Consider the following 25,962-nt stretch of genomic DNA (forward strand, 5'->3'; position numbering starts at 1 on the left):
TAGCTGCCACTTACACTCATTTAATGTGCATCTCTCGAGTACATTAGCTCTCCTCCTTGGCCAGGAGCGCACTGTTTTGCATCTCACATGTGAGCGGATTGCTAAAATTGTCCCGCACGGTTCCTGCTGTAATCTGGTCAAGGTTCATTCCGCTGCTCCGGATGGAGATTGGTCAGGTTGATGAGGGGCGGCGGGTCGGAATGAGAAGCAGTCCGCCCGCCATGACCCCCTTCCGTTAAATCCCCGTTAACAGATTAATTATCTTTGGGCGACATCGTCGTGTTGGGTGTTAAGATACGGTGGGCAACAATGAATTATAAAAAGTCCCAGAGGGGTGTCTCCTCAATCTTAATCCCCCATTCCCTCTCTCGCTCTCACTCTCTCTCTCATTCTCCTCTCTTGCTCTCTCCCTCACTCGCCCTCACTGAGAGCTCCTCTCCCATCCATCAACACGAGCGGCTCTCTACTGTCACCCGACAAGCATACAATTATCGGCTATTTAATATTTCAACAGCTGTAAGAATTACTCGCGCTTTCTCTCCACACAATTGCTCTCCCACCCCTCCGGCCACATTTTGACTAATTCTTTGGCATGTCCCCGAGCTTTTTTTTTTTTTTTTTTCCCCTTTTTTTAAAAAAATCTCAGCAGGATGTTTTTGCAAGAGCATCAAGCGTTGATTGCTGGCAGTATACGTCTTTGAGTGGGTAAATATTTCACGAGTGGTGGCGACAAGCGGCTGAACACCAAGCGAGAAGCCTTCCAGCGCAACTGTCAGAGGTAAGAAATGGATCAATCTTGCCGTCAGCCCCCTTTTTTTTATGGATTTTTGTGTCTGTCGTGGATGCAATGAATATAAAATCTGTTGTAAGATCACGCAGTCATGCATATTTTGCACCCGTCACGTCTAATACACGGCTCCTTATATCAGTGGAATGAGATGCAGTAAATGCTGCATTGATGCTGATGCTTTCATTGCATCCACTCTTCTTTTTTTTTTCTTTTTTTTTTTTTGGTGGGGAGGTGGCGACTATTTTGTGTCCGTCAACTTGCCGTGTCGTACTCTTGCGCACTGATTTGCACGGACTTACTGACTGCACTCACTTACCTTCGGTCAGCTGCACTCACTTTTAGAGGAGAGCGCGCGCTGTCAAGAGTGGACGTTAATCACAGAGATGAATGTCGACTGAAAATGGACGTGGAGGTATTTGGATTCCAGGGAGGCTTTGCGTACGAGATAAAGCATGTAAACACACAAGATGTTAATGAATTTCCCTCAGCTGATGGAGTGTGTCATAAGCCTTTAATGCCCTCCTGTAAATTCCGGTCGTTAAAGGTTGTTGTTAAGTGCTGGTTACTATTTCTCAGCGTTTGGTAATGTGAATGTGAGGTCAATGGCGTGCACGTCATTACTGCTGGAAATTTAGATCTAAAAAAAAAATAAATGAAAATAAAAAATACATATTTTGTCATAGTTGCAAGTGTAGTAGACATACACACATTTGTTAAAGGCCGTTTTCCATGTTGCATTCCCCTGTCCTCATTAGCTGCATCACAAAATGGCCCCCCCCCAATACCAGCTGCACATTCAGACATCATGGAGTCTCTCAGTCTCCAACCGTGGATTTTTGAGTGCACGATTCCTTAGGCCGTCGCCGTCGGTCAGAGAGCGGGCTCCAAATCACATTGATTCGTCTTCACTTATGCAAGAGGCAAGATAACAAGCTGGCAGGGGACATCACATCAACGTGAGGCTATTGGTGTGTGACAAGCGTTGAGTAATTGCCGCTACCCACCACCCACTTCCACCTCTCGCTTCCATCATCACCTTGTTAGGTTGGCCCAAGAACTTTCCTAAATGCAGCAAACAGGTGATTCCTATTTCCTGATTGGCGCGCAGTATGTGCAAAATGTTGTCATCCATCGCCGGAAATGAAATGCTTGTTTGCGCATTTCGCTTGGGAGTCATGTAGACAGACAGACAGACAGCAGCCTCCGTTTTAGTTAGTGACTCATTCGTTTAGCTCATAAACGAGCGGTGGGCAAACATTTTGATTGGCGGGCCACAACGGGTTCTAAAATTTGACAGAGGGGCCGGACCAGGAACAGATGGATGGAGTGTTTTGGTAAAAAAAAAAAAAAAAACTTTAATTTTAAAAGAAAGTGAACAAAAGCATTACAACAATATATATGTCTTTGAAAAACCACAGTATTTCAAAAATAAAACATTAACATGGTTTATTCATTTAATTTTTTTCAAGTACGGCGGGCCGCTTTAAAACGTTTAACGGGCCGTAGTTTGCCCACGCCTGATCTAAACAGATTTTCTCAATGGGATTCCTAATCATGTAGTGTGCATAAGAATGTTAATATCCTGCTGCACATCAGTGGATGCAAAGCTTCTTGTTATGGATGCAGACAATATGCAATACATTTATAGATCACAGGTACACATTGGGATTGCAAATGTTACAAACTGACCAGATGAAAAATAGACATGCAAAATAAAAACTGCGTTGTATTTATTAGATTAGGCTTCTTTAGGACATTGTTAGGCGACTTGAAGTAAGCCGTTGTGTCGCTGTGACTTTTTCTCCTTGCTTTGCATCTTTCTACCTATGATGCACCCTTGCACACTTACCAGTGAAGACCATCGAGTCCCACACGTCACATGCGCTCGGCAGATAGTATACGAGTAGGAACCGTTTTGGACAGATTAGATGTGCTTCTGCATCTGGCAGAGAAGGGCTTCACAGCTGTGCACTCAATCTTTCTGGCATCCATTAAATAGTTCAACTGCGACTATAAAGTCTTCTAGAATTTCCTCTTAGTATATAGTATTGCAAACACGAAAGATAAAAGCACCGAGTAAAAGTTCCCGCTGAACTTTTCAATTCGTGCCGTGACCCGGATAGGTTCGCTGAGAACTTTTCATATCTCACTGAGCATTTGTCCTCTTGCTTGGACCATAAAAGTTGCTCAACACAATCAGGTACTAAAAAGCTCAAACAAAACTTGTCAGTCTAAGTGTTAAAAATCCATCCATCCATTTTCTCTGGCACTTATCCAGTTCAGGGTCATAGACAAGATAAAGCCAATCACCTGGACTGGTTGCCGGGGCACATATAGTGACAGACAACCGTTAACATCCACACAGCTTGGAGTTCAACAAGCGGGTTGTTACACCATCCGTGCCTTAAGAGAAGAAATGTCAGAACTAATTCAAAATAAAAGATAGATACACTTATATAATTCAAATAACACTGTGACTTGACTCTTTGTGGGGAGGGTTGTGGACACACAGCCATAATAAATTCCATGTTTTAGGAAGATTTCCCCTGTTAGATACAATAGTATTGCAAAGCATGTCTACAAAAATCACTTTTAACAATGAAATGAGTAGTAACAGTTTTTCACTGTAAAAGGTGAAAAACGCTGAAATGGGATTTCCCGGAGACCAGTCCAGGCCTTGGCCGCCCTCTCAGTGCGTCTCCAACGAGCCTGTAGAACTAAGCCGCTCGCATAAAAGTTTTGCAGCGTGTGTGTGCAAAAATGATTTTTCAGCTTCCATTTTAATAAGTGAAATGGAGCGTTGGCAACAATTTGATTTGTAACAGTTGGGCTGCCGTAACCATTAGGACCAACGAGCTTATTGAGATGTGCTTAACGCCGGCCCCATCCGGCCTGCGAGCGAGCTTTTAAACTCATCATTGAATTTGAATAAGGAAATTGTTTGGCCTTGACGTTTGGTTGAATGCAAACTTTTATCTTGGACTGTGTTTAACACAATGACGTGCTGTGTGGACCAGCGGGGAGGGGTGAAAAAGCATTCTGTGTTGAATATCGAGTGTTGTGTCGAATGCATAATAGCCGTGTTATTTAGTTTGACATAAAATTCTAAAATTCAGAGTTGCATGCACGCTTTGTACGTCGGCGTCATTAGCGCTTTGTGCTGTCCTAAAATGTGCCTTTTCATACACGGCGACGCTCGTATCAGACGCTAACCAGGCTGTGTCTCAGCCCCTGTCCCCCATCTCCTCCCCTCATTGGATCCCAGTGTGTGTTTTGCATAACCGGATTTGCCTTTTGTATTTACCCTACATTCTAGCCCACTTGGGCGGCTTTAAAGACACCAAGCACTGAGCAGTAGGCAACAAGAGAGTCGAAACTCTCTCTTCTGGTATCATGCTCTGGTTGCATAAAATAATGTTCTTCCCCTTGTTAATATATTTGCCGTGGCCCCTTCCAAGATCCCGTATAGCCCCTATATAAGCCATGCTGGTCCATATGGCATACAGTCTGCAAAAATAACAAAAGCTGTCGTGTATTGTATTGGAATACGATTCTGCAGCTTACTATTAATTTCCTCATCTACTAAGTTCATCATGTGTTTCATAAACCACAAATATGTTATCCGTTCTTACTTAACTGGAGCCATGTTTGGTTATATGTCAGGGAAAGCCAACGAGAACAGCGGAGCGTTATTTTATTACGATAATTGGAGGGGCTTTCAAAAGTGGTGCTGACTCCTTTTTAATGAGTTTCAATGTAATTGGTTAATTCTAAATGCAGTCACATCCCTGTTTTGAGAGGGTGTGCCCACTTTTGCAACCATGTTAGTTTTACATCCTCTCGAAAATATTAAAAAAAAAATGGAATTGAGTTGGACATGGTATAGGCCACATTTATGCTGGAAAAAGTTTTTAATTAATCTAACTTGGTCTCCTTTGTTTTGCAAAAATTTGAATAGGGGTGTGTAGACTTTTTATATCCACAATATGTACAGTACGCAATTTTTTTATATACTATATGGGCGTATTAATCAATTGTTTGTATGTAATTGATCAATTGCATTAGAAGTGAGGCTAAATGGAGTGCATCACTTCGCTACAAGCAGCTGTCACAGCTCATTTGTAGTCTAAAGAAGATTAACATGGAAAGTTGAACGACAGCCACTCAACATTCACAATGAAAACCGGAGTACGGTACATTCCATCCCCTTAGGAGATACCGTTAGAAATGTGAGTACAGAACTCGGGGTTTAGCTGATGTAAAAGTGGCTCAATTGGCGGTAATACATTTTATCTGTACATTTATTTTAATTGTATTGTTTAACAGTATTGAAATTATTGTGTACAAGAACTACAGGTACTCTTGGACAAAATGATTTAAAAAGATGATACACGCCAAGTATATTACTGAGGAGCCATTAAGAATTCTGTCCATTATGTTGAAGCAATTGATTACTCAATTGAGGAAAACTGTAGTGCACTACTTGGCTGCAACTGGCAGGAACATTGATTGAGTCTTGTTGTCTAAAGAATATATTTATTTATTTATTTATATATTTATTTATTTATATATATATATATATATATATATATATATATATATTTTAAATCTGTGAATAATGCAAGTATAAATCACGGGTGCAAAAAAACAAAGAGTGTGGCCAAATTGTTTAATAATTTACCTTCTTTTTAACTCCCCTATATGGTTTTATTCCGCCTTAATAATCACTAATTCAACTTAGTGTTGCCGTGAGCAACATTGAAGCTGAAATTGAACATCTCACCAAACTCCAATCTTGGGCTGTGCACCCCCCACACCCCCACCAGTTACTTCTGTGTAACTACAGGTGACATGTTGACCCTGGCATCTCTCAGGTGATGCCGCTCTTAAATTATCCTCACCGTGCGCCGCATGGAGGCGGGGAAGCAGCTGCCGTAAAAGTTCGCCTCTGACCTTGTCGTCCTCTGGGCTCGCCGGTGCCCTCGGCAGAACCTTCAGCTCCAACTCGCGCAGCTCGTACTTCACGTCGCAGCGACCATGACTCGTCTTTCTCTCCCTTGCAGAGGGTGGAGGAGGGGATCCACTGACGGTGGACAATGGCTGCCATGACGACTGTGCCCAGCTATAGCCCTTCGCTGTGGGTGCGGATGTGTCACGCTCTCCCTCGGCTGGACCTCACCATGCAGATGAGGGACAACCTTTTTGCCCCTGACAGCTGGGAGTACCAGCAGGTAGCGCACACACACTTGCCACTAAGTCACACACTCAAGGGTGCAGTGAAATCATCAAGTTTGCACACATTGCGCTTTTAGTGATGGCATGCAATTGTGTTTTCACGATGTGCCACGTAGTAAATTCATTTCGTCTTACTCCGCTATATCGCAGATCATCATTTGCGCCATCGCTACCTTTTTTTCATTCAAGTGTTTAATTTTTTTATGGGTCTTAACATAATATAGAGAACTGGGCACTTGACCCTTTTTTGCCGGTCAGTCCCCCGCCCTCAGGCCGCGATCTCTGTACCATTCCGGCCTCAACCTTCCAGCCTTATTCATAAAAATTGCCGCCCCCCTTGCAGTCAGCTAGGTTAACGCGAGCACAGAATTCAAAACGCCATGGTTGGGCTTACAAAATTAGCATCAATGTTGCACTGTAACTCTTAGTGACAGATGTTTGAACACAAATGGTGTAGCAACACACATCGACAGACAGAGCAATACCCACAGGCATATATTCTTTATCCTCTGTGGAAAAAAATGACTACTTTTACTGCAGCTTACTGAAGTTCTTCGTTTTTATCCTTATGTTTAATAATTTGCACTGTTGGCCAAAGTGTGCACACCGGAAAGAACTGCACAATAAATTAATCATAATGCACAAACTGTTTAAATCTTTACATTCTATTTAAATATGTTGGATATATTTATTATGTACAATTCTGGAGAGTGATATTTTTCTAAAACATTTTACAAAAAATGTTATATGACAATGCAATCTATGAGATTGAACATATGAGATCTACGTCATAATCAATCTCATGAGTTATGCCTTGACTCATTCTCCATCTTGCGTCAGATTTTTTGTTATTTATTTTTTTTATTTTTTTTTTTTTAGTGCTTTTCTACTAGGTCACTTCGTTGCACCTGCTCCTGTGCGTGCACGCACTCTGCTATCAACTTGCGCGGAAATATCCAAATTGCCGCTGGCTGCACGGATTGGAATTTCTGCACTTTGCCATGCAAAATGGAAGGTCTTGCCCGTTTTAAACAAACTGTCTCACAGTGCGTGCTTGTGACTTTTCTGTGGCACAAAAGGGAGGATGTGGGTGGTGGTGAGAAGGAGTGCAAAAAAGACAGCAAGAGAGAGAGGGAGTGTGCAAATTATCCTGCAGAACACAAAGACAAAAGCGACTTAAAGTGCTCTGAGAAGGCAGGGAATGAGTAATGCGAGGAGGTTGCTGAGGAGAAGTCCGGGGCTGGGGGAGGCTCACAGCGAGTCAGCCAGCGGCTGCAGTGAGCGAGAGTCGCACTGAATGTATTTAAGTAGGTCACAGATTATTAATAGAGATTCAGGCGCTGTGGATAGATAGAAAGAAACGAGAGGGTAGAGTGGGGGAGAGAGAAAGGCGGCGGGAGTGTGGGGAAAGCGGGATGCTGGGGAAGAAGAGGAGGAGAGGTTGAGACGGAGGGAGCGGATGCAGAGGAGTGGGTGGGAGTGACAGACGGCCAGATGGATGAGAGGATAATACGGGGAGATGCGAGCTGAAAAATGCATTTCAGTAATGTTGACTTGACACAAGGCCCGATCAGATGCCTGATATGGCTTAGTGACATCAGCCGTCGCCGTGTGATAGCCGACTGCTGCGGAGTGAGCCGCTGGTCACGAGCAAGACTTGCTTGTTGGCATTTCATGGTGGGGGCAGCAAACACTTTGGCAGGAAAACCGCGGCAACTCTCTCTTAATGTGATTTTGCTCTACTTCCTGTTTTCTCTTCTAGCGCAACTGAAAATCAGCCAGTGGCCGCAGTAATGGCTACATTAGCACGTCAAATTTTTGGGGAGGTGGCTTCATGTGGCCCTAACCGTATTTTTGATGCTGATTAAAAAAAATCTTTGAGGCACATCAGGTTTTTGAGATATGCTCATTTTTTTGCCTTTAAGTTTGCTCTTGACAGCTAAAATTAAGTCTCTAAAGTGTAAAGTTTCAGAAAAAGAAAATCCACCTGTTGCTGAACCTAACCCTTGAGTCATAAATTTGACTAAATTGATTACTTCATTGCATATTATATTATTGTTTTATTACTAATCAAGACAAATGTGGGGAATTTTGGAGTCAGTGCAAAAATATCTTATTGACTTTGCTTGCATCGCAGATTGAAAAATAACCTAATTGTCTTTTTTTTTTTTTTTTACTCTCACTAGTACCATTTCAATTTAAATTGCAATTATTTTTTCAAGTTTAGATAGTTTGTTGTTAGCCTGCATGGAATCATATTGAAGAAACGGCAATAGGACATAATTCTGAGCCGTTGAAAAGGGCCCAAATCAGTCTGGCCTTAGTAAATACAGTGCATAAATGGCGTTTTACATGAGTTCTTTCCTATATTTATAATTAAAATGTATCTGAGGCTGAAAAGCAAAGCGCGGAGAGTCTCTGGTGCCAAACTGCACGATTGCAATCAGTGAATGGACCGATCGATCATTCCCAATACCTGTTCAAAATATCCACACTCTCTTGACTCTTTGTGGCAAACCTCCTCTTCCTTAATAATTGCACCATGTTTTTATGGTTCAGTGAAGAACTATCACAGTACAATGTATCGCGAGTGGAACCCTAAAACACCATACAGGGTAGCAGTTTCTCAGTTGCAGCGCTCTAGTGCGGTACTCAATTTCTTGATGTATGGCCAAGAATTGCAGAGTGTAATTTATTTCATAACTCAGTTCAGTAATGTTCAGTTTCAATATTTAATTCTGGTATTCTTCATGTACTCTTAGAGGAAGAAAATCAATTATTATGATCATGGAGGGATTCGAGAGCTAGTTTATTAATACATGAGTGTGATTGTTGAGTGTGTTAAATCACAGAGAATGATGTTCTCTTAAATCTGTCGTGCATGCTGCTAATGAGGGCCATACATTACATTGTCGGAAAAGCAAGATGACTCAATACTTGAATATCTTTTGAAAACTTAATTAAAGGGAAATTTTTCAGAGCCACCCCGCTAACGTATTCCGTCCCTCTCTTATCAGACTCTGCTGGTTTTGTCCAGTTTATCGGCCATCGCCCTCGTTATCTCCCTCTTGGTGGTTCTGTCCTTCCTCATACACTACTGCTGCTGTCACCGCGGCGACCGCGGCGAGGGATCCGAGGAGGAGGAGGAGGACGAAGATGGCAGCACGGGTCACGGCTACAGCGGCAAAAAGGGCCGAGGGATCTGCTGCGTCACGTGGGTGGCCGTGGCGTCTGTCACGCTTTGCTGGTGAGGAGGCGGATGCATGTGTCATTTTGAAAACAGTGTTGCCGTGGCAACGCGCTCCCTTGGCCGCTGAGATGGGGAGGAAATTTTAATGTGGTGGTCTGATCAATTTGGGCGGGTAGCTGGTTGAAGACAATCCAAAGTGTGACAAACAAAGAAATCTTCTTATCTCTTATCTCTCATACTGTACACCAGTGCTTCTCAATTATTACGCCCACCCCCCCCTTCCCCAACAAGAAGAAAAAAGCGCCACTGCCAACTACTGGAGTGGATGTGCAATTACACTTTATTGTAGTTCGGTGGAAAAAAAGCATGTCCCCCCCGGGGTCACATGCGCCGCCCTCAGCATTGCACCGCCGCCCCCCCTCCCTGAGCACCCCCCCCCCCCCCCCCAGCGGGGCCAGCCCCACTATTTGAGAAGCACTGCTGTACACCAATATTCGTTCCCAAAGATGTACATGACATTATAAAACGAACCTATAGCATTTTTTATTGTACCACAAAAATATTTGACCAAGGCTGTGTTGACTTTTATATTTATGAATATTTTTCAGAATTCTGTGATACAGTATATACACTGTATCGTATGTTGAATTATTTATTCAAAATCACTTTTAAAAGGCCTTCTTCTAAATGTTAGGAAAAGCCTTTACTCGTCACTAGTATTTTAACCTTCCACAATGCTACTGTTTTTCATAATCCTGTCCTTGGAAAAAAAAGCCCCATAATTGGTGACTAAGTGCAGTTTGCTGTTTGCCTATAAAAAGAATCCAAAGCAGGAAGTGACATCAATATGATATAGTGGCACGTTGAGGTCACCAACCATGACGCATTTACTTAAGGTTGAGCGGCAGCAGCAAAGCTGTGAATCACATGCTGTCATCGCCTTCATCATCATCGCCATCATGTGCTTTTTTTTTGTCACCAATGTCACCAGAACTACTTGACATCTGACTGACATGTTGTGCTACTGTTTGCTAACTTCGACCCGTGATGCGAAGACACAGTCTATTTATTTGCCTATTCTTACTTCTGTTTTAAAAGGAAGACAAATTCACATCAGTGAAATGTCATGAGCAGAATTGTGTAGTAATAAGTCTGTAATTAATTGTGTTAATCCTCTCGGCTCCACGCTGGCCATATGTATGCAACTTGCACGTTTTAGCTGGCACTTGGGCTCATCATTCTATAGTTCCTGGCTACAGTAGTCGTGTCCAGCTAAAAGATACCAATTCAGCAAATGCAAATTCACTTGAATTTGCATGCATCATTTTTGGCTTTAAACGTCTAACAATTACACAGCTTGATGACGTGTAATGATTGCAGTTTGCAGTTGGCGTACGACTGTGCCACAACAATGCAATCTTGCTCTTCTCGCCTGGCCCATCGCCTTGACATGCGTGTCAATTGATTGAGCGCATCGCAGAACATAATGCACAGTACATGCCCGATCCTGATGATGTCATCATATTTAAACGAAACATGCGGTCCGTGTCTCCCCCTTATGGAGCGTCCTGTAATTGTCAATTATTACATACACTGTACAATTAATGTCCGTGTTTTAAATAAATCTGGCTTCCTTATGCAGATTGTGGCCTTTTCGCTTCTGCTAAAAACAAAAAAAAAAAAAAAAATCAGGCAATGTGCTTTGAAGTGACGTTCACTTTGGGCAGCTTCCAATGCACAAAACACACACACAAACCCCCCTCACCCCCCTCCACTTTCTAATCTGGGTCACATTATATGGGAGATTGGGTCATACCATTCGTCTCTGGTCGGAGGGGATTTGATGAACATCTGGCCCGAGCCTTAAGCTGAATATTTGAATAACAGAATGATGTGTAAACATGTTGCAAAAGTTAGCATTTCCGTTGCTTTCCTTCAAGGGTCGGCTTTTTATCCTCGCCCTGTCTGTTCTGTTGCTGTTATCATCCGCGCTTTCACCAAGGCCATATCTCATTCTTGCCATCTCATTCGTTTCAAATGTACAGTCAAACATTACACTTCACGCCTCTGCTATCTGCCGTCGTATGCGCGCACACCTCCCACAGTCTTTTCACGTTTCCTCTCCCCCCCCCTCCACCTTCTCCTCTGCCTCCCTCTTTTGCAGTGTTGCCATAGGCATCGGTTTCTATGGCAACAGCGAGGCTAATGATGGGATGTATCAGTTGACCTCGTCTCTTCTCACAGCCAATTACACGCTAGCTTCCATCGATTTGCTGGTGAGTGGTGCTCTCCGCAAGTAAAATGTCATGCAGAATCCCTACCCGGCTTGACGCTGCTTGCGTGTGCGTGTCTGCGTGCGTGTGTGTGAGAGAAAATGGCATACAAATGTCTCTCTGATTGATTTTCCCCCCTTTGGTCAAACAGTGGTTAGTGTGTCACTCTGCTAATTGTCCTCCTCTGTTAATGTTACAGGTCAGTCAAATCCAATGGTGGGTGGTGGATTTGGGGACTTACGTGACTGAACCCAATTCTTAATACCACCACTATCACGTCGCATTGAGAGACATAGTGACAATCAATATTGTGATATAATATCGGTGATACGACAAAAAATATATCATCATTTAGATATTCAGGACTATTCTGAGATTTTAATTTATGGTCCGGTAAATACGGTAATTAAATGTGTAAAAAAATTAAACGAGTTGAAATAACTTTTCAAAGAAAAGCTATTTAAAAAAAAAAAAAAAAAATCCACCTTAAACTACATCCCAACCACAATAATAATTGTTACATTAACGCCCCTCAGATAGTGTCAGTCAAAAGTGAATATGACACACCGAATCAATATTTAGATAATTTATTGCGATAAAAGCCGTTGTCAAAATATTGAGTAAGGTAAAGTACGAATGAGCTACTTTCAAGAGCAGTTGCACGGCAAGAAAGAAATGGAACTACGCTGAATGTTTTATGACCTTCAGGACCACTGAGTACAGGTGCTGCTGATCTGATCTGAGCGGCACTATTAGGAAGATGGTCTGCTCCACATAAAGACACAAAAGTTGACTTGTTCATTAACTCTGTTATATAAACGCCTCAATGCACCCGCACGTAAAGAGAGATTTCAGATAAAGGGGTAAAAAAAAAAATCCCCAACAATTTTGAATTTGCATTATACTGTCACAGTCCTGATCCTACACTGTGAATTATTTAATCCAAAAGTAGAGTTGACATGAAATAAATGTTTCGAAATAACACTCACTTGTGTGTCAATGTTTCGAAAAGAAGAATATTTTGAGGTTTGGCTTGACTTTGTGAGAAAGTGTGTCCTTTAGTGACATACAGGGGTTGCAAAATTACGCACACCCTGTGCTTCAGGACGCTGCAAAGTGAATTTAAAGATTTGTTTCAAAATGCATTATACATGTTTGAAGATATTTGATGAAAATATGACTAATAGATTGTGGAGATATTGCGTTAAACATTTGTTTGCCATTTAAGTTTTTCAGATTTTTTTAAAAAACTTTTTTAGAGTGCATCTTAAACAGTCCCCAGTGACACACTTGGGTATGGGGCAAAGAACTTGAACGCCTGCGTTAACAATTGTGGCGTGCAGTTAATTAGCTAGCTAGCCTTCCGACACGCCGAAAATGCATCTCCCTTTAAATCAGGGGTGGGCAAACATTTTGATTGGCGAGCCACAATGGGTTCTAAAATTTGACAGAGGGGCTGTACCAGGAGCAGATGGATGAAATGTTTTGGTAACCTCACCTCATCGGAGGAAAAAAAATTAATTTTAAATGAAAGTGAATAAAAGCATTACAACAATATATATGTATTTGAAAAACCACAGTATTTAGAAAAAACATTAACGAGGTTTATTCATTTAATTTTTTTTTCAAGTTCGGCTGGCCGGATTAAAACGTTAAATGGGCCGCATGTGGCCCCCAGGCCATAGTTTGCCTACACCTGCTTTAAATAGTCCACTAATGTGGCTGGTTTAGAGCACTTCGTTGTTGGCCCTGAGTGCACACACGTCACAAAGAGAGAAGATTTAGAGTGCCTCGTTGTTCGAGCTTGGAAAAGCTGCCTTAACGATCCGGTGGGATATATTCCAGCCACCGTAGAATTTAAATCAGGTGTATCCAATCTATAGGCCGTAGGAGCATTTGTGGCTTGCCTTCCATTTTTAAACTTTGTGTCTCAAGACTTTTGTGCGGAGTGAATGTGTAAGGCAACTTACTGAATTACTACAGACATACTTGCGGTTCAGACAAAGGAGGATCTTCACAAATCCGACCACAATTTGAGAGCGTCCCAAATGTGTGGTTTACTCACATCCTCTTCCTCCTCCTCCCTCTCCAGATTTCGGACACAATCAACGGTCTGCAGCTGTCCGTCTCGGGCCCGCTGACCACAATGGAGGAGATGTTTACGGGCAGCAAACCCTTCCTGGTTTCTACGCGGAACTGCCGGAGGTTATCTGAGAACGTCATCAACCTCCTCTCTTCCATCTCCGTGGCTCGGTCCGGCTTGGAGGCGGGGCTGGGGAACGATAGCGGTGTCAGCGGGGCCTCCATCATACCGCTGACCCCGGTGCCGCCCTCGGTGGCCCCCACGGTGGCGCCCTCGGGTGGCCTGCTACCTGGCCCCTTTTCACCTGGCTGGGCGGCCAATACATTAATGATGAATGAGGACTACAGGTGAGGGGTGGTGGTTTGTTTTGACTTTTAATTCTTTCAAATTGAGTTAGTTTTAATTTATTATATTATTATAATTAATTTTAATTCATTTTCTAAATCTAGAATGAAATTAAGTCCTTTTTATTTTAAACTCTTGTTTTTAATTAAGTCCCCAGTGTTTGAGAGCAAAGACAGCGGCTTGATTTTTGTTGACGTTAACTCAAATAATCTTAATAAACCCTCTTAAAAGTCTTAATAGAATTTTTTTCTTTTTTTAAAGAAGTCCATTAAAAACTTTACTTTTAATGGTAGCAGAACGCTTTTAACCGCATACTACTTCATCTGAATCGTTTAACAAATGTCGCTCGATGTATTGCGAGATTTATCCATCTCACAACAGCCGGACTTGAGTGCGTCTTTACATAAACAAACCACACACACACACACACACACACACACACACACCGAGGCGAAATGATGCACTTGAACAGCCTTTCCCCACCACATCCTAACCACACATTCCTGTCCCCAGGAAGCAAAGTGATGTGTTTGCATGCCTGAGCTAAACCTCGAAGAAGAAACCCCAAAAAAGGAAACTCATTTTTTCCCCCTTGTTTTTTAGGTGGTTGTCATACGTCATGCTGCTGCTGCTTGACCTCATCGTGTGTCTGTTCATTCTGCTCGGCCTGGCCAAGCAAGCACGATGGCTGCTCATTTTGTGCGTAAGCGCACATATTTGCGTCTTCATCCACACACGTGTCCTCCTGATGTGTTTACGTTATTCCCTACAGGATGACGGTGCTGGCCTGGCTGGCTCTCTTCCTAAGCTGGGGCTCTCTGGGTTTGGAGACGGCCACTGTGGTGGTGAGTGGGCCCAGTTAAACCGAACCAATGAAAAGACGAGTTGAGAGTACGGAAAGTATTTTTGCTGTTCTAGAATAAAGTGTAATTGAGCATCCAGGACAGTAGGTGGCAGTGGTGCTCTCATTGTGCAGGGAGTATAAACCCAAGTTTATATTTATTTTTTGTTTTATTTAACGTTAGCAAGGATGCAATTGTATGCAGAGGTGTAGTTATAACAAATTTAGTGACAAATGATACTATTTCTAGGCGTGGCAGCGAATTGGTGGGGACATAGAAGAAAATAATTCAGAAGTGCTGCTCTAGTGGTACTCAAAATAAAAATAAAAAAAGGTTTGGGGAACAACTGGTCTAGACTTTTTTTTACTCCCGACAGCTTTGTGCTGCTGTCCCCAAGATCTCAATCAATAAATCAACAAAGCTCTCAACCACGGTTTTACCGTAGTTGTATCTCTCTATGTATTTTCAAATGAAGGGAGGAAAAGTATAATCTCATCAGACACAAAAATACTCCAGTAAAAAACAGATATCCGGAAAATCTACTTCTGTAGTAAAGTGACAAAGCATTTGTACTTTTTTCTTGCCACCACTGAATGCAGAGAGTTTTGGGAGCTTGACCCCTGATGGCAGGCAAGCGCATCAAAGCGTGTAAGCTATCTGCACCCATTGTGTCGAGCCGAGAACCTCGGAGGGAGCGCCGCAGTGATGGCAGAGCCCCAAAAAGAAAAGAAAAATGGGGCAGAGATTAAAAATTCAATGCGCGTGTGCATGAGCAACGTCTGCGAGCAAAGTGTGCGCCGGTGGATGCGTGGGCGTTTTGGCTCAGAGACGTAAAGATAGAAGATGAAGCGAAGTGCTCCGAGCAAGAGTGCGGGCGGAGGGAGGACGAGTTGGAAAGATGGCGGGAGGTGAGGAGGGGAGACTGTGAACTATCAGCGGCTTCTCGTCTCTCTCCTCGGGCCCTTTGGGGATTTCACTCGGATCAAACGCCAAAGTGGCAAAAAGAAAACGCAATCCAGTAAGAGTGAAACTCACAAAGAGGAGGAAGTCGCAACCTTTTTTTGACATTTGTTGGTAACGTCGCACAGAGGGAGCGTTTCATGTCCGTTTCCAGCTTTCCCCTTGAAAGAATGTGTAAAGAGGCCAAATAGTGGCTGTTTTTCTGCTCTGCTGCCTGTTTTGTGTCACGCCGTGCTGGTGGGAGATGTCCCAAAGCCTGTTAGTCCACACAGAGACGCTCTGTCCCCGGCTGGTGATAAGGAAACAAAGGGCTTGCTGTGGGCCCGGTCCAGTTTATTCTGTCCTCAGTGGCCACTTTTACCGGCCCGAATGGGCTTCTTTGTGGGACTATCGCTCCCTCTTCTGGTGAGTGCTTGGAGCAGGGTGCATTACGATACTGCAGCAGAGCGTTTCTCAGCCAAATGCATTCGAGAAATCTCACAGCACATCACCAAGCAAAAATGTTACGAAACTCAAATCATCTTTTTCCATTGAAATAATCAGAAATGGCATTCATCTGTTTCAGCCTCCCAAAGATCAATAAAGCAAAATGGCACTCTGATAGTATACTTAAAAAAAAAAACATCAGTAATGACGCACGTCAGTAGAATGAAAGATTTTGCAATTTTTGCCATATTTTGTGCCTTAATTCAATGGAGATTGTGCTCCTTATTCCGTTGCGCATGCCTTGGCCACCAGGGGGCAGTACAACTCAGACATATGGATTACTCCTCTTTAAGCCACAGTAATGTTGGTCATTCTTCGCAGAGGATGAAGAATATATGCTTGAATATTCCTAAAATTGGTCAAACGATGATTGGCGTCTCTTAAAATTTGTAAGTCAAGTCATCAATACTACATGAAAAAAACAAACAGGGTAGAATCCCAAGAAATTTGCTTAATTGTTTTTTACATCAGAATCAGAAATCCCTTTATTGTCATTGTACTCAAGTGTGCAACGAGATTAGAGAGCTCCCCTCTCCAGTGCAATTCAGATAAATATATAAATTAGATAAATAAGAGAATAGTTAGTGCAATGGAAAATAATACTGAATAGGATATATAAAAACAATACTTGACCATTTCCAACTCGTATCTCCAAAATGACTCGAGAAATAAAAATAAATAAATAAATCTTGCTTGAGTTACAAAACACGACATCATTAAAGATCAGCATCAAAGTCAGTGCTTCGGATAGTTTCGAGCAGCAAAGACGGCCGCTCATATTGACAATATGAGGGGCCTTGTGCTGATGGAAAGATATGAGAAAACGGTGCGGGTTTATTGAGAGGCAGCATTGCGTCGATTTGTGGCAACGTGCCATCTGCATCCTGTCAAGTATGTCACTCGGTCAGCGTGTCTGCTCGCATGTCACTTCCACTCCCTCCGCTGCTTCCTTGTTTGACCCTCGTTCTTCTTCCCTTGCTTTGACAGGCCCTCAGCGACTTCTGCACCGATCCAAACATGTTTGTGCTCAACTCCACAAATTTCAACACGGGAACCAGCTCAGGTACCCATTGCCGCCCCTGCCCCCCCACACTAACAAAAAACGGTGGTGGTTGTTTACCCTCGCCACCATGCAACTGTGCCCGCATCAACTGAACTGTGAGTGATGATGCCGGATGATCCCACATGACCTCCTTTGTGTTCTCGCTGTGTTTGCCGCTCAGATGTGCTGGATTATTACCTGACCTGCAGCCGACGCATGAACAGTCCATTCCAGCAGGTACCAAAGCTTCTACTTTCCAGAATATGAGAAAGCAACGCCAACAACAGGACTTGAGTTCACCGCATGGGATAAAATTTTAAATCTCCTTCATTGTTAACTATCTTCTCCCTCCCCACATTTTTTTACTTGCCTTTATTAGATGTTGTGCATGCTTTGGCCATTTGGGGGCAGAATATTGCAGCCCTCTAAATATCCATGTATGGTCAGAGGTTATTTCTTTGTAAATTGCAGAAATACAGAGTATTTATTCCTGTTATTGAAATTCGTTGCATAAAGGTTTATAACACTGTGTTAGCTTGTTAGCTTTTCTATGGTGTTTTACATTGTTTGTTAGCATGGAGCTAACAGACTGACATAAGGTGAACAGCGTGAAACCTCTTTCATATGCACTGCACTGCCATTTACTATCACAGTGTTGTTTATACACTCCTACAGATTTCAAGTTATCTCCATAAAAGCTCAATTTTGGATACCGCTCTTAACTTGGACTTGATTAGATTCAAGTGTAGCTTACTTAATTTATGCAAGTGACCCTTGATAAACGAACTACATGATGTCATCGATAAATCTCCTTGCTCTGTCTTCAGCTCCTCACCCAGTCTCAAAGGGCGCTGTCCAACATCCACACACACCTTTCCAGTGTGGAACGTAACGCTCTCACACAATTCCCCAAAGCCGAGGTGGGTTAAAGTCATCCTTTAAAAAAATTAAAAAAAAACAGTCAGTCGTGTCCTTGCATTGATTTTCCCCTCACGGGACACTTTACTTGCAGAAATCACTCAGGGATGTTCAACAGATTCTCAACAGCACTGAGGGCAACTTCCATCAGTTGGTGGCGCTGCTCAACTGCCGAGGCCTCAACAAGGTAAGAAGCAGTGACGAATTGTGAATTTTGTACCTGGCCATTCAGTTGGGACTTGTTTCACCGCTTCATCTCGACGTCAACATTCAATCAACGTTGATTTGACCATGTCCGCCCTGTAGGACTACATCGACTCACTGAAAGGCCTGTGCTATGACGGGATGGAGGGACTTCTCTACCTCTCCCTTTACTCGTTCCTCTCCGCTCTGGCCTTCACTGCCATTCTTTGCTCTCTGCCCGGTGCCTGGAGGAGCTTCCCAAGGTGAGGAGGGGAGGGAAGCCAAGAAAAAACAAAAAAAATGAATCATCATCCTACTGTCAGTCCAGATGAGGAGTTTGTTCTCATGTTGCTCCTACCGCTGTAGTTTAAATGCGAGAAGTGTCAGTCGAGAAGAAGAGGTGAGATAAATTTCCTTCAAGGGAGATGAAAACGCATGCAGTCATTTACATTTTAACAGGTAAGTTGATTCAAAAATAGATGTGGTGGAAATTCCGACATAACGAACGTGATCATTGGCTGGATAATGGACTGAAATGGCTAGCATGCAGGCTAAGCATTATATTTTGCTAAATTAAATTATTTTGCTAATAACTCCATCAAAGATTTTATACTTAACTGTGAGAAAATGCTAAAGAAACTGAAGTGTTTTTAGCCTGCACTGCACATCACTCGCATCATTCTTTATTTTGGTCTGCTGTCATACTGAGCCCTCAGATGCATTTTGAAATCAAGTTTAAAAAAAAAAAAAAGTGATAAAATGAAAATGCGAAGCCAAGACTGAAGCCTACTATTAATGTGACATCGTTTTCCACCTTCTCTATGTTAGCCATCCATCCTCACACATCTTCATCTCTCTCTCTTCCATGGGTGCCGTTTGGCCAGTGATTCGGAAGAGTACGAGGACTCGGACAGCGAGAGTGAGGACCCCTTCACCTCCCATCAGGCACGTAGACAGACGGCCTCGGGGTCTCAGCGCGGGGCCATGGCCCCCTTCTATAATTACCCGGGGGCTGGGTGGACACCCCCCTTTTCTAGCGCGCCGCCCCTCCCGTGAGTAACACCAGACACACGGACACGCAGACAGACAGACAGACAGAAGCTTCCAGATGTTGCAGGAGAGTCCAGAAAGCATACGAATCATATGCGGACGCACATATTGCATAACCTGACCAGTCGCAATATTAGGTACGCTTGCACAATCTAATGAAATCCAAATGAAGAAGGGTATCATAGGTTGGCTGTAATTTGCAGTGGTGTACAATCTTTCGATTGAGCTAGCTAGCTAGCTATCTGCCGAGCTATCTAGCTTGCTATCGAGCTAGCTATCTAGCTTGCTGGCAAGCTATCTAGCTAGCTATCTTTCGGGCTAGCTAGCTAGCTAGTATTTTTTTTTTTAATCTTGCTAGCTAGCTATATAGCCAGCTATCTCGCGAGCGACTTTTTTTTTTATTTCGCTGACTGGCGGATATTAATCTATTTTGCTGTTATTAGTAGTAGCAGCAGTCGAAGTAGTACAAACAGCTACTATTGGTAGAAGTAGTAGTTGTGGAATTAGTAGTTTTAGAAATCGTCATAGTAGCATTGGAGATAGTAGTAGTATTAGTTGTAGAAATTGTAGTTGTGGTGGTAGAAGTAGTAGAAAACCATCTGACCTGAGTGAGTGCCGTTACACCACTGCGACCTACATCAATTAATGTAAACCACAAAGCTCTGATTGGGCATTATTCGCTTTTTTTTCCCCCACTCCAGCTCTCTTATTGGATCTCACTGGATTGTGCAGGTGTACCTAATGTTGTGTCCGCTCAGTCTGCATTTCAATTCCACATTTCCCCCTTTTCATCATATCCAAATTTGACCGCAACCAGGACACATCAGAGACAGTCAGCGAGCCTTGGCGCGCTCCTACACTGCCATGCGCCGTTCCACACGCAGCGCTAGTTGCTCCTCCGCAGGCAGACAGACACACAGACAGGTCAAACATGGGCGACAGTGTAGACAGAGGAGCGGACACAACTGCAGAGGCCTGTCTGTCTGTCTGTCTGTCCGTCCGTCTGTCTGCCCGTGTGTCTGTCCAATCCGTCCGTCTGTCTCGAGTGTTTTCCGGACAGACCACGCAGGCCCGCTTTTTTTTTTTCTTTTTTCCTTCCCCGCCCCAGACTCGAAAATTGCGGCACCACAATCCCCACCTAGTAAGACCACGGCTGTATTTTTTTTAAGGAGACTCGGGGGGGGGGGTAAATTGGCAAGAAAACCCGAGTAGGTACCGACCTTTTCTACCCTCCGCATCACTCGTCATCACTTGTCTCCTCACTGTGATCTTTCCTGGCTTTTTTTTCTCTTCATGACTCCTCACACTTCTAACATTTTATTTTAAGCGCAGTCCCACTACTGAAAACCTTTTGATTCCATTTCCTTGATATCTAGTTTAAGGTCCATGTACTAGTACACTCTTAGTCCTCACTAATAAGGCAATTCAGGCCTCTGGTAGGATGACAGTGTCTTCCTGGTAAGTCTCTTCCACTACTGTAACATTTCTGCACATGAGTAGGACAACTAAATGTTACTAGTAAGTCCAAACTGTGCACTAGCAGATATCTGCATGCTATTAGTAATATTTTGTGAAGAGCTAGGTGTTAACTAGTAGCATTTTAAAAGTTACTCGTAGCACGCGGCTGTCAACTAATGCACAATTTTGCCTCACTGGTGACAGGTAGTCTTACTCGAATGTAATTCTAGTAGTGCGCCCTAGTTGTCTTTGGTCTAGTCTATGGACTAGTATACTGTTTGTCTTCACTGCTAAGAAAATTATTCGAATTAGAAGAATGACTTTTTTTTCCCACTTTACTATATGACATTTCTGCATACTTTGTTGCTAATGAGCCAAAATTACACTAGTGCACATCTGAATTTTACTAGTACCTCAAGTGAAATGTTAGACGTTAATCAGTAGAATTTTGTCACTCGCAGTACTAGTAGCATGCAAATGAACAATTTTACCTGACAAGTTGTAGTAGACACATTTTGTTACTACTAGTTCCAATTTTGGCTTTATAGTTAACAATTCACTCGTAGACTACTGTGCTACACGGGTAGCACTAGTAGACTGTAAAAAAACAACTTATATTTTGTAGGCCTAAAACGGTCATTTAAGTTGGAAAAACTTTAAAATATAAAATACAGACGTTTTATGGCAACGACTTTGGCATAGAAAATCAAGTAATTTCTTTGTAGTTTTATCTTTTGGGCTACGATAAAAGGGACGACCATTTGGTAAACTTTTGTTTCTTTGTTGTGGAATTCGGGAAAGACAATTTTCACAACAACAAAACTTAAAACATTGAGTTGAATTGCCTAACTTGCTTTGAAATTGTGACTTCGCCACACATTCTTTTTACCAAATAGGTCCAAGTAGTTTGCAGGTGTCACGCACTAGTAGCCTCTAGTAACATTTAGTTTCTATAAAGTTGTTCTACTTGTGTGAACCTTAAACTAGATATCAATGCCAGAAGTGGCATTCGTTGTGGAGAAAAGATTACTAGTAAGACAAGTTGTTCTACTAGAACACTGAATTGGCTTACTAGTGAAGACAAAGAGTGTATTAGTACAAAAATATCAAGGATATGGAACAGATGGTTTTCCATAGTCCTACCGCCTAGTAAGGAAGGAATCTGGCATCGTATAATAATGGACTCACCGCAGGCCACAATATTAGGTACACCTGTGCAATCAAATCACACGGACTCGTTTTGTAGTGCAATATTGAAAATATCTCTCAATGTGACACGGTGCAGTTGTGCACTATGAGAATTTGAAAAACATACACTACTCTTCAAAAATTGGTTGTCACTTAGAATTTTTTTGAACACATTAACATGATAATGTATTATATGTATTTCTCAACCTTTGCAGAGACGAACAGCAAATTTTACACCTGGTGGAAAACTATCAAAAGTGTCACAAAAAGATATATATACAGTATTCTAAAAAAATTTTGAAACATCAAGAGGATGAGCATTTAATTTTCTGCCTGTCACGACATGAATGCATGGAGAGATGAACAAAGACACATCATTTGTATTCATTAAAAAATAAACAAATAAATAATCTGACCAATTATGTAAAATTGGATGACTAGAAATCACTGTCCTAGAATATATTTCAATTGAATTTAACGTGACCTTCATTCATTAAAAATTACTCTTCTTTTTTTTTTTTTTTCAAAGTAAGGACAATTCCAAGTGACTCCAAACTTTTGAACTGATTTAATACAACTAGACAAAAGGGATAAAACAATATGGCAAAAGGAACATGGTCTGCTTTGTTATCGTAAAACATTTATGACATGATAATATGAAGTTATAACCACTTAACATTGAATTGGATGTAATTGGATTGCGCAGCTCTACCTACCTAAGTGGCACTAACACGTACAGCTGAGAGGGAGTGCTTTTCAAAAATTTTATTTATTTTTTTTTAATTACATGTAGTGCACTTATATCACGCCTTCACTAGTACGCCACCCGAAATGCATGCTGTTGAGCGCACCTCCAGTCAGGAGCGCTGACGCACGCCTACTGAAAGTGCGAAAGAGAGACGAGAGAGCTGTGCTTTGTGCGCTTGATCTCTAACCGCTGATTCTCCCTCTTCCCTTTTTTACCTGCCCTCGACTCCTGTGCCACCGCCACCGTCTCCCGTCTTTCTCGACGTGTCTTCTTCATCCTCCATCCCTCCTCTCCTCCTCCTCCTCCCCTCCTTGTCTCTTTCTACTCTCTCTACGCAGGACTCCAAACGTTTCCTCCAATGGCAACCCTGGCTATGAGAGCCTCCCCTTGACTGACAGGCAGTCCCCACCCCCCTCTGTGAGTTCCTCTGTTTTTGTGTGTGCCATTTGATCATCATGCTCGTCACTGTAGTGCGGGGACTGGGGCAACTCGTCTACCAAGGGGTCATTTCACTTTTTTGTCGGTTTATTTTAAAACCGTGCAGCAAATTGAAGTCTGTGCCAAAATTGAGCCTTGCCGCGGATATTCACGAGTACTTGATGCCTCCGGGATGTCCCAAGATGGCTAAATCAAGCTCCTCAGCTCATTTCAACATAGTTTCTTGGCACCAAGATACCACAAGAAGAAGCGAAGCATTACTTTAGTTATTTCGGACTAACCACAAAAAAAATAAAAAATAAATAAATAAAATTCCAGCTAATGACAGAGAGTGGTTTGAAAAACAAATGAATATATGACTATGTGAATGCCAAACCACAAATATTCAGTGGTTAACTGCACAGTGCATTTACCGCCAATAGTGAAATAGCAAAAATCCACATCAAATTGAAAATGATTACACTGGTCAACCACATTTTGTTTGAATGATTTCAGGATATTTTGATTGATTAATCTGAAAATGATTTTTTTTTTCAATTTTCAATTCAAAGAAACAAATGTCATCTTCTGACTCAGCAGCTGAAAATTACCCAGAAACCAATAAATATATTTGGCAAATTGTTATGAATACATTGGAGAAGAAAGAAAAGGGGGGAAAGGGGAAAAAAATAATACCCCAAATTGTTGGAAAAATTGGAACAATCTAGCAATACATTTTGACATTTTTTATTTTATTTTTTATATATATAAATTTTGGAAAAAGAAAAATCAAACAGGTGAATTCCGTGGGTCCCAAACGGCGAATATGCTCACCAAATCGATTCCTTACGCTTGCATTAGTAGACTCGTGTGCAGTGGTGGTCTTGCCGTTAGCTCTTTTCCAAGTCCAAAGGTTAAAAAAAAAATGTCATCAAACAATCTATGTCAGCAGTTGTGCCATATTTCTAGAATTCCAGAATCCATATCCGTGTTTGAATGACATCTCTCCTCTTTTTCTACAGTACTCTCCCAGCATGCTGACTGGTTACGGGGGAAGTCAATCACACCCTAACCCCGCTCATTCGAGGAACCTGTATTCACGTTGACAACTATTTTTCTTTTCTTAGCAAATGTATAGAAGAAGAAAACAAATGTTTAGTTTTCATATGAATGGACACTTTAAAAGGAACGGAAACTAATCTTTAAGCAACAAAACGAAGGCTTTAGTGTTACGTATAATGTCGGTACCACTGAATTTTATTGTTCTGACAATTCTGATGATTAGAAGCACTTATTAAAAAAAATTTAAAAAAATGAGCAGGAGTTTAAAAAAAAAAAAAAAAAAAGGACTGTGGACACGTCGGTAGGATGTGAAACCAAACCCTCCCCCTTGTTTGTCCAAACTGTGTAAACTGTGAACAGTGGTGAGGCAAGTGGAGAATGGTATTGACGTGACTACGTTATGTAGTTTTATATTCTTCAATGTATCACCCGTTTATTTGAAAGTTGTTTTATATACATATATAAATATATATAAATATGAAATTGTTGTAGAAAAAAAGCACTGGCACGTAGCAACAAAGCACACTTTTTTTTTTCTGTCAATGGTTATGCAGTTCCCCCTCACTTGGTATATATTTTTTATTCTTACTTTTTATAGGTGGTAATTCTGTATTTTCTGTGTATTACCTGATGGTATCGAGTATATCTCACTGTCTATATCTGAATAATAATCATTTCTCTTTTAAAAGAAAAGAATCACCATGGTTGAGGGCTACGAGAGCCTTGTTTGAACGGCGAACCCGTAGACAATTACAGCAACGGCAAGTACAGAGCAATAAAACTAATGTACAGTGGATATAGAAAGTCTACACACCCCCGTTCAAATGCCAGTTTATTGCAATGGGGGAAAAAAATGAAACCAAGAGAAACCCTCACAAAAATGTTTTCCTACCGTTAATCACCTGTTCAATAGGGGGAACAAAATATTCACGGGAAATAAAAACACAGAAATAATGTGGTTGCACAAGTGTGGACATTTTTGCGATGACACGATCTCATTTGGTTTGACGGTCCCGCTCGATCTGATTTAATTTTGTTTCTAATTATTCAAATGATTTATTTTGCGCTCTTTATTTTTTTGGACATCACAGAACCCTGCCATTGGAACAGGGGTGTGTAGACTTTTTATATCCTCTGCATCGCACAGCATTGGGTCTCCGCGATGTTTTTTTTTTTTTTTGGTGTATATTACGGTATGTTGGAGATTTCATCGAATCCTCCCGAAACCCTCCCACCCGACCGTGTTAACCCCCTCCAATTGAGTTTGTACTCGCAATGCTCCTTTTGAATGGCATCCTTTTACACTCAAGAGTCTAATATGAATAATAATAATAAAAAAAAAAAGATAACAATAACCTGACGCTCAACGTGTTTTTGGCAGTCATTGAACTCAGATTTTGGTCACATCAGGTTTTCATAAAAGCAATATATGTAGTATATCTCTGATTAAAATCTGCTGTTAGCGAGTGTGATTTTGAGTCAGCTGAGTGTGGTCATGGAACAAATTGGACTCTAGTGTCTTGAGGCACTACTGTGTCAGCAAAACAGCTTATTTAAAAAAAAAAAAAAAGATGGTACTGAGAATAAAGGCAAACAAACTAGAATTTGAGGCGCAAAAAAAATTGTTATGGCTATTTTAACTAATGACAGAAACTGCCATCAGTGTGTTTAAAAAAAATGTGTGGAGAGACA

General features: G+C 41.9%; 1 protein-coding gene across 3 annotated transcripts; it reads left to right on the forward strand.

Moving 5' to 3' along the window:
• The first annotated feature begins 394 nt into the window (after positions 1 to 394).
• Positions 395 to 25,630, forward strand: ttyh1 (tweety family member 1). Of its 3 annotated transcripts, none has more exons than XM_088307042.1 (15): positions 395 to 778; positions 5,854 to 6,021; positions 9,043 to 9,272; positions 11,380 to 11,491; positions 13,581 to 13,918; positions 14,520 to 14,615; positions 14,689 to 14,761; positions 17,192 to 17,267; positions 17,428 to 17,483; positions 18,074 to 18,166; positions 18,259 to 18,351; positions 18,471 to 18,610; positions 19,232 to 19,399; positions 23,130 to 23,208; positions 24,231 to 25,630. In XM_088307042.1, exons 2-15 carry the CDS (start codon positions 5,887 to 5,889, stop codon positions 24,312 to 24,314), a joined length of 1,773 nt encoding a protein of 590 aa, XP_088163168.1. In that variant the 5' UTR covers positions 395 to 778; positions 5,854 to 5,886; the 3' UTR covers positions 24,315 to 25,630. The 3 variants fall into 3 exon arrangements, with proteins under 3 accessions (XP_088163168.1, XP_088163169.1, XP_088163170.1); XM_088307044.1 differs by having other exon boundaries at positions 401 to 778; positions 19,232 to 19,292; XM_088307043.1 differs by lacking the exon at positions 19,232 to 19,399 and having other exon boundaries at positions 397 to 778.
• The last annotated feature ends 332 nt before the right edge of the window (positions 25,631 to 25,962 follow it).

This window comes from Idiotropiscis lumnitzeri, chromosome 10, assembly GCF_059441095.1.
Source record: "Idiotropiscis lumnitzeri isolate Australia: NSW breed Sydney's pygmy pipehorse chromosome 10, RoL_Ilum_1.0, whole genome shotgun sequence".
NCBI lineage: Eukaryota > Metazoa > Chordata > Actinopteri > Syngnathiformes > Syngnathidae > Idiotropiscis > Idiotropiscis lumnitzeri.